The sequence below is a fragment of the Mus caroli genome, unplaced genomic scaffold (genome assembly GCF_978045245.1).
Source record: "Mus caroli unplaced genomic scaffold, Mus_caroli_1 scaffold_1, whole genome shotgun sequence".
NCBI classification, from domain to species: Eukaryota; Metazoa; Chordata; class Mammalia; order Rodentia; family Muridae; genus Mus; species Mus caroli.
Genome location: NW_028227256.1, coordinates 50,085,318 through 50,094,071, shown reverse-complemented (window position 1 = coordinate 50,094,071; position 8,754 = coordinate 50,085,318). Strand labels below are relative to the sequence as shown.

At 41.1% G+C, this 8,754-nt stretch overlaps 1 protein-coding gene across 12 annotated transcripts in view; it reads left to right on the top strand.

Annotated features, from left to right (window-relative positions):
- Positions 1-61: 61 nt before the first annotated feature.
- The window catches only part of Pms1 (PMS1 homolog 1, mismatch repair system component), a 98,926-nt gene continuing 90,233 nt past the window's right edge, over positions 62-8,754 (top strand). For 2 of the 12 annotated variants that reach the window (XM_029479084.2, XM_029479061.2), the window contains exons 1-5: positions 62-193; positions 3,825-3,916; positions 5,387-5,431; positions 7,308-7,401; positions 8,282-8,433. In XM_029479084.2, the coding sequence (XP_029334944.1) occupies positions 7,359-7,401; positions 8,282-8,433 (195 nt within the window). In that variant the 5' untranslated portion in view covers positions 62-193; positions 3,825-3,916; positions 5,387-5,431; positions 7,308-7,358. The remainder of the gene's footprint in view (positions 194-3,824; positions 3,917-5,386; positions 5,432-7,307; positions 7,402-8,281; positions 8,434-8,754) is intronic. The other 10 variants (XM_029479064.2, XM_029479062.2, XM_029479066.2 and 7 more) reach the window with 10 other exon arrangements.

Below are 8,754 nucleotides of genomic sequence, written 5' to 3'. Positions count from 1 at the left end.
TCTTGCGAGCAGCCGATTGGCTGCCAGCCGCGCCAATCCCACTTCCTGCTGTGGGCGGGCCTAAGAGGAGCGCGAGCGCCGGTCCCGCTGAGCGCAGCCGTGCTTCGGTCGGAAGGACATCCAGCGAAGTAGGCCGTGCAGCTCGGGGTTTGCTGAGTGCTTGCCGCGGTGGGTGGTGAATGCGAGTTAGAAGGTAGTGTCACCGCGAACGAGCGTGCCCGGTGATGCTCGGGGAGGCTGAAGGCGCCTCCCGGGGCTAGGTGCGGATTTGCGGGGCTGGCGCGCACGCGTTTCAAGCCTTCTGGGCTGGCTCGGCAGTAGTTGGAGCTCAGACCCTTGGGGTTCAAGGTGGGAAAGTTTTGTCTTGCTAGAGAGTGTAGCGGCTTGTAGCGCTGTGCGTTGTCTCACACAAAAAGGTATTACTTTGTGGTTATTCCCAATGAAGACAGTGTACATCCTGAAGAGATGTGAATACCAGAAGTTCATCTTTATGAGGAAGGGGAGAAAAAAAAGATTTGATTAATCCGTTCTCTTTCTAAATCATCTTTGAAAGTGCTTTTTTTTTTTTAACCTTGGTGATTTGTATTTATAAAACTTTGTCAGTTTTATTTCAGAAATAACTCTGAAAAACATTTTAAAGTTGACAGAATGCTTGTATGTGTGTGTAGGTATCTTTTATTTGTGTTGGTTTTGTGTGATGGTTGGGTTGGATTTATTCTGTTGTAAAATTTGCTGTTTTCTCCCTAAAATCCAAGCTCTCTAATCTTTTTGCTTTTGTAGACCAGTTTCTCTTTCTGATCACAGCATACTTCCAGGACTGTTGATTGGCTTCAGTAAACATGACTTCTTTTCTAACACTACTAGGACTGTTCCAACACTAGGATTGTCCTCAGTAGGTATGAATTCTTTTCCCACACTCCATGTGTTGTGTGCTGGGACATGTAAGCCTGACATCAACCCTCTGGCTTTTCAGAGGAGGTCTTTAAGTGCACACCCCTTAATAATATGCCACATTCCTGAATATGTTTTCAATATAGATTCACTGCCCTCAAAGCAGTGTGAGCCAGGAGGAAGGGACAGATAAATAAAATAGCCATTTATGAGCTTGAATTAAAAAAATGAAGGGATGCCTAATCTCTTGGGAGATTGGAATATGGAAGAAGAGTTTTGGGAACTGACACAAGACATCCCAGAAAAATGTCATGTGACCCGGGAAATCCTATCACATCTAGGTAAAGAGAGCCACATTGTAGTGTGACCAGATTAGTACTGTGTGTACGTTTGGAAAATGGGATGAAATTAGAGAGATAGGGTAGTAGGGAATTTGGACTTAACATACTTAGCAGTTGAAAAATCTTAAAAATTTAAAGTAGGATAGCAAAGATACTTTAATTATGGAAACAACTTACAAATATTTAAGTCCATATATCAATTTGGTAGTTATTGGAGTCGTTCAGAGGAGAAATACTAAGGGGCTGACCAGAAGTGGTATTGGGAAGAATGTTCTAAGAAACTCAGGAAGGAGCAGGTGCCATGTATATGGTGGGAATTCTTACAGTATTGTTGAGATTTCTAACTTGCTTGCTTGGAAAGTATTGAGGTGTAGCCTTCTGAGCCAAAATATGCATATGTCTTAGTAATATGGTAATCTTCTGCAAGTTAACAAGCTTTTACATTCCATTGTCATAGATGTGTAATGTGTGTCGAGGATTATAAAAGATAGTCCACGAAGTTCCTATGTTGGCTATTAATTTTATTACCAAGCAAATCATAGAGAGAAAGCAATTCTGAGATAGAATAATATTTATCTTGTCTTTTAGGTCATCTAAGTATGATATTTAGAAGGAAGATAAATAAGACCCTGGAATTCAGACATTGATAGGAGGTATACTAGATCAGAGGATGTACTGGCTGTTTTCATGTGTCAACTTGACACAAGCTAGAGTCATCAGAGGAAAGAGCCTCAATTGAGAAAATGGCTCCAGAGGATGCAGTTGTAAGTCATTTTCTCAATTAGCGATCAGTGAGGGAGGGCCCAGCACACTGTGGGTGCTGTCCCATATCATCATCCCTAGACTGATGATCCTGAGTTCTATAAGAAAACAGGATGAGCAAGCCAGGGGAAGCAAGCCAGGAAGCAGCACTCCTCCATGGCTTCAGCATCGGCTCCTACCTCTAGGTTCTAGCCCTCCTTAAGTTCCTGTGCTGACGTCCAGTGATGGACTGTGATCTAGAAGTATGAGCCAAGTAAACCCTTTCCTCCCAACTTTCTTTTTGGTCATGGTGTTTCGTCGAATCAATAGAAACTTTAACTAAGACAGGGGATGAATTGGAGGTTAGGAGGTACACTGGGCTGGGGGATGATATGATATACAGGCCAGTTTAAAAGTAAACCTATAGTGGAACTTGAGATCCTGGCAATTTGCTGAGAGGGCAGGCACTTAGTTTAAAATTATTCCTAGTGTTTTGCATTGATCCTGGACTGGTTACCAGGAATAAAATACTGAACTTGCCTTTTTTTTTTCTTCATTCAGAGATATACTATATGATTCTTTGTACTCAAAAAGCTATGTAGTTGAGGATAAGGTTTTGACAGACATCCTCTGCATGATGCAAGCCAAGTACTTAAAGAGTATGGGAGAGAGAAGGGTTATTCCGAAAGTAATCAGAAAGGATTGTTGTGACGGATATTGTAACTGATTGATTAGGAGGAAGCTGGGTGCTGGGGGTACAAAAAGAGTTAATAACAAAGGAAAATGGAGTTCTTGACTGACTATGGTGACCACCAATACTAATGTATTATTTAGAGACAACAAGGCTAAGTGGAAAGGATGAGGGAGGCAAGATGATAAGGTCTATTTTACAGATACTCACCTGAGGGAGCAGTGGCAAGAATTGTTAGAAATGCCTGTCTCGTGGCCAATCAGATTTATGTTGGGAGATGGTCGTATTCCTTGGAAGAAAACCAAGAAAACACAAAGACATCAGAGATAGATGGATACAACTGTCTGGGAAGTGAACAGAATGGTCCCTCACTAGGGACATAGATATGGTCCTTCATTAGGGACATAGATAGATAATGGTCCCTCACTAGGGACATAGCTACAGGAAAGTGCTTGCCTTGTGTGACCCTTGGTTTGATTCTAAATACCAAAACAAAGAAAAAAAATCAACATAGGTCCCAAGGAAAGGGATTAGCGTCTGCAGAGGGCATTGTTGAACTCAGACTTGTGTAAAGGTGGGTACAGTATATTCTGTTTGGCAACTATTTTAGAAATGATTTGGTGGAAGGGAATTTGTAACACTAGATACAGGTACTTCCTTAAGTTTGGTCACAAAAAAGGAGAAATTTGCTGTCTTAAGAGGGCTAAGGGATAGCCAGGCGTGATGGTGCACACCTTTAATCCCAGCACTGGGGAGGCAGAGGCAGGCGGATTTCTGAGTTCGAGGCGAGCCTGGTCTACAAAGTGAGTTCCAGGACAGCCAGAGCTATAAAGAGAAATCCTGTCTCGGAAAAAAAACGAAAAACCAAAAAAAAAAAAAAAAAAAAAAAGAAAGAAAGAAAAGAAAAGAAAAGAAAAGCAAAAAGAGGGCTAAGGGAAATGGCTAGTCTTTGTTTTTCAGATCAGCATGCTTACAGGGAGACTGGATAGACAAAGAGAGGTGAAAGTGCTTGTGCCTTTGTCTATTCTAGCTGATAAAGAACTACAGACCAGGAGGCTTATAAACAACAGGCTTCTTGCAATTCTGGAGGCTGTCAAGGCTGAGACCCAGGCAGATTCAGGAGCTGGTGAGGGACTGACTGACTATCTTTTGACTCATAGGTGGCATCCCCTTCCTGTGCCCTGGAAGAGTGCAGAGGAACCAAGAAGCCTCTAGGACTTCCTCTGGGTTCAGTTTCCGGTATCAGAAAATAGTAATTGCCATTTATGATATTTTATTCCCTCCAATAGAATCTTGCTATTAAGCACAGGACTGCTTTGAACACTTCATCTTCCTACCTCAGCCTTCTAAGACCTAGGATTGTAGCTATGTATGTACCTCTGTGCCTAGTTTGTTTTTTTTGTTTGTTTGTTTGTTTTTTCTGCTGCTAATATACAAAGTAGTTGGCTTCATTACGGTACTCCTCTATCCTTGTCTGTCCTTTTCTGTGCCTTTATCCATGCCTAGTGTTTATAAAGTTCTTACTTTGATCCTTGGAACAAACCAGTGACCCATCTCACCATTTTTATAGGCAATGCCTTGTTTTTGCAGAGGAATTTAAGTTTGCTTCAATAAAGACTTTAAGACCTGGGTTTTGACCATTGGTTTGTTTTCCCGCTGTGACAGTCAGCTTTGTCTTCTTTATGTTGGCATAAATATGGGTGAATTATTAAGTTATCCTCTTCTCAGGAGCTTATCTACAATCCTGGCATAATTGTTACAGTGCCCGGCCTCAGTTCTGCCGCAGTTACCAGCTCCTCACACGACAGCTGCTCTTATATTGCCTGAGAAAGAATCATAAACTGACTTTTTGTTTTGTGCTTTGCAGTATCATTTTGTTTAAAACTAGATTTCCTTAGGTTCAGTTCATTGTTTAAATACATAGTTAGCTGTGTGGAATTAAGGAAGTTCTTAGAGTATTTTGCTCCTTTGTTTTGTTTTTACAGTTTTTTTGGTCTTTTCTCCTAAATAACAACAGCAACAAAATTCTTCTTAGCATTCTAAAGGAGTTACGTGTTGTCAAGCTAATCTTCCCAAAATCTTTTCTGAAGTTAGGCATAAATAAAAGCAGATGTAACCCCCCCACCCCCAGATGTACACCTTTAATTCTAACTCTCAGGAGCTAACACACAGGAGAATTACTGCAAGTTTGAGGTTTACTCAGTGAATTCCAAGCTGGCAAGCTCTACATACCAACAGCAAAAATCCACTTGTATGTCTTTTAAGTACTAAAATTTTCATTTTAAATTGGGGGGGGGAGTTGTTTGTTTCTTTTTGAATAGAAACTTGTTTCCTTGTTGGATCATCAAGCAAAGGACCTCTGTTACCTGCACAGAGATTTTTCCCATCATGACTAGAAACATGTTTTAGGTCTGGGGTTTGACTAATTTGGATTAAAAGTGATTTGAGATTCTTGATAGCCAATCCAAACGGCTCCATGCTCTATAAAGGCACTGTAAGACTTCAAAACATCTGCATGATTAATGAGGTACCAGTGAAGCTGTTACATGATGGAATCGTTATCCATACCTCAAGATGCCAGCATTGTGTGATCATTGCCTGCCAGGCATAGCTCATATTACACTCATACAGCCATCCTTATCATTCTTAAATTATTGACAGCTCACTGGTGGTTTTTAAGAAGTCTTTAAAATGCCTTTGTCTCTGATTCTCCTGTTTTCAGTGACGCAGTGAGCTGATATGGTGGGCGTGGACCAGGACATTTAAGGTAAAGAGCTCTAACTTTTGAGAGGCTCCTATGCCCAATCATTCAGTCATTCTGTTTTTGTCTCTGCTTATTAACCTAAAACAAAAATTTCTAAAGACCAATTATGCATATTTGTACAGTTGATGATAAGGAAAGTGTGTAAAGCCACGAATGAGATGAGTTTATCAGGGCTTAACGGGAGCCTGCTGAGTAAAATGACATAGGAGCTCATTCCATTGGGGGTTGACTGTGGAGTTAATTTGATAGGAATACCTTGAGTTTGACCTGGCGGCCCCAGCCAGGCACTTGAAGTTTAATAGGAAGGAAATCAGAATTATACATATTATATTCAAAACCCTTGGAGAGAAAAAGAGAAAAACATCAGTTTTCTCACACTTATGCTGTTGTGAACTTTCTGTTTTATTTAGTTGTTAAGTTGGCAGGAAAATAATGGGTTTTATTATGGCATTTTCATTCATACGAGTGTTACACTTTGTTCTAGTTCTTTCCCCTCCCCTGTTGCCCTGCTCATTAAGGTCGAAGTCCTACCATTGTCGGGATAGCCTTCTGAGTTCAGCACAGTATGGAGGACTTCCTCATTGGCAGGGCTTCCTCTTCTCTGAACTTGTCCCGGGAGTTCAAAAACCGCTACACATCTCTACCTTTAGAATGTCATGTAGCCTTAGTCAGATTACAGGCTCAACTTCCTCTCTACCAGTAAGAACCCATTCAGCTAGCGGTTGAGATTCGTGAAATGCTTCCCCATGCTAATGAGGCAGTGACCTTTGCCCAACTTGAACCATGATCCCCAGGGGCAGGGAGACCACAGTTCTCTGTTCCCAAGTCTTGCTTGTGCGTTTGTTCCCTTCCTCCTTCCTCCTGCTTTCAGACACCTGTGTTCCATTGTCCTCTTTTACCATCTTCCCCTTCCCAGAAGATTGCTTTCCCTGGGCTGGAGAGATGGCTCAGAGGTTAAGAGATCTTCTAGACGACCAGGGTTCAGTTCCCAGCACTCATGTGCTGGGGAAATGATCCACTGAAATAGTTAACCACTCTGATTAGGCCAATTAAAACTTTTAGGTTTTTGGTTTTTGGTTTTTTTTTTTAATTGATGGCCAGACCAAGAGTGGGCTGGAGCCTATGGAAACTCTCTTCATGCTGGAACTCAGGAGTAAGGCATCTTAAAGGCAAACACAAAGACTGGAATTTATATCAAAGTTAGATGGGAGTAGGACAGATTTTGAAATCACTTATGGGAGACTGCTGGGGACATTTTTATTCTAACTGTAACTGTAATATCCAAAATGAATTCAAGACCACCCAGTACCTTCCCCTTTCAAAAGGACATTCCAAACTGTACTAGCAGGCCAAGTACAGAGTCAGATAAAAAACTGGCTGACTAAACAAATATAGAAACATAGTTTTAACACTCAAAATTACTAAGCTTCCAAAACAAGATTAACAGTTCCTCTGCCCTGCCTCACACTAAAAACCTCAAGAACAGAAAAAAATGAGAGTCACCCTCTATAAACCAACCAATGTCTTAAAGGTTATTGACTACACCAATTAAAATAAGCCAAACTACCCTGGTGCCTATATCTGGCCCTTAGAAAGGTATAAAAAGTGTGTTCTTTCTTTGTTCTGGGTCTCTCCTCTGGCATGCGTGCTGAGAGGGGCTTTCCCAGAATGTTGGATAAGTAAAAATCACCATGTGTTTTGCAACGATGATGTCTCTGGTCTTTGTGTGAGTGAGGGTCTTTTGACAAGCTACAACAAAACCACCATTATATGTTTTTAAGTATAACCAAATGACCCTCATTATTTCATTGAGCCCTTGTCACATGACCTTTTCCTTTTCTACCCTTATTAATTAGAATCTTTGTTTTAATTTGGCTAGGGCTTTGTCAATCTTGCTTGTTGTTTTCGATTGACAACTCCGACTTTGTGCATGTGTTGGCTTTGTCTTCCTCCTGAGTATCTGGGGATTCTTGGTGAGTAGATCGCTCTTGACTCAAACCTAATCTGTTTCAAGGGGAGAATCTGTTTGCAAGGGTCTTCTGCCCCCTCCCCCTGCTGTGAGCAGGTCTTCTGCCCCCTCCCCCTGCTGTGAGCAGGACTGTATTGCTGCCTTTGGCTCAGATCATTTTTCAGGATTGCCCATGCTTTCCCTTGTACTTGGTTTTTCTGCCATTGCATATGTGAATTCCCGAAGCTCTTCTCTTTCTCTCTTTGTAAATAAAGTCCATTGTGTCTTATTTTTTACCAGCTAAACATTTTTATTTTGATTATTTTGTTGTAGTTCAAAACAAATGGCCTTCTGACACTCCCCCCACCCCCTTCTTCTTTCCTTTTTTCCCTCCGGCTTCTTCTGTGTCTGATCTGTTTTTTTTTTTTTTTTTTTTTTTTTTTTTTTTTTTTTTTCTTATTCTGATTCTTCTACTTGACCAGTCATGTGGAGGTAGCTACCAGTCTGCCATCTTACCTGAAAATCTACTTCTCCTGGTTTTTTGGTTTTGCTTTGTTTTTTTTTTTTTAGTGCTGTTGGGTCACAGTGTACTTGGTGAGAGGTAACTAATTACATATCTCAGGACTTTCTGTATAAAGTCTTTACCCTGTTTTAATAACTGAATGAACTTAGTTTCTTTTTGCATGTCCCAGTCATCTCACTAAGCGGAGATGGTGATGGTACCTGTATCTAAGGTTATTAGTAAGAAATTAGTTATCTCTACTCTGTGAGTTTAAAATTCAGCCTTGTATACGTAGTGGCTCAACACCGGTAAGCTCTTAACAATGTCATCTAGTGTTGTCTGCTCTGTGAGAGTCAGCATTGTTTAGCCATTCTTATTTTCACTCCTTATGATTCTTTTCTAGCTACTCTGGTGCAAGCTAGGATGAAACAGTTGCCTGCAGCGACAGTTCGCCTCCTCTCCAGTTCTCAGACAATCACATCAGTGGTCAGCGTTGTGAAAGAGCTCATTGAAAACTCCTTGGATGCCGGAGCTACCAGCATTGATGTTAGATTGGTAAGTGTCCCTGTGAAGCAAAGGCCTCTACAGCAAAATGGGCGGACAGATCGTCCTGTTAGACTGTTGATGTCTTTTCTTTCCCAGGCAGTGGACATTTTGGAGCACGTTTTAAAGAATAAATTGTAGTGTAAACTAAGATTATTGTAACACTAAAGGAAATTACAGAAAAATACACATGCTAGATAGGAAGGAACCTTTCACCGAGTCACTTGCCTGAATGCCTGTTTTCTTTTAATGTGTGTCCTTAGTTATTCATATGACTTAAACCAGCAAAGTATGTGCTGTGTGTGTGCTGTCAGGACATGCCTACAGCACCTC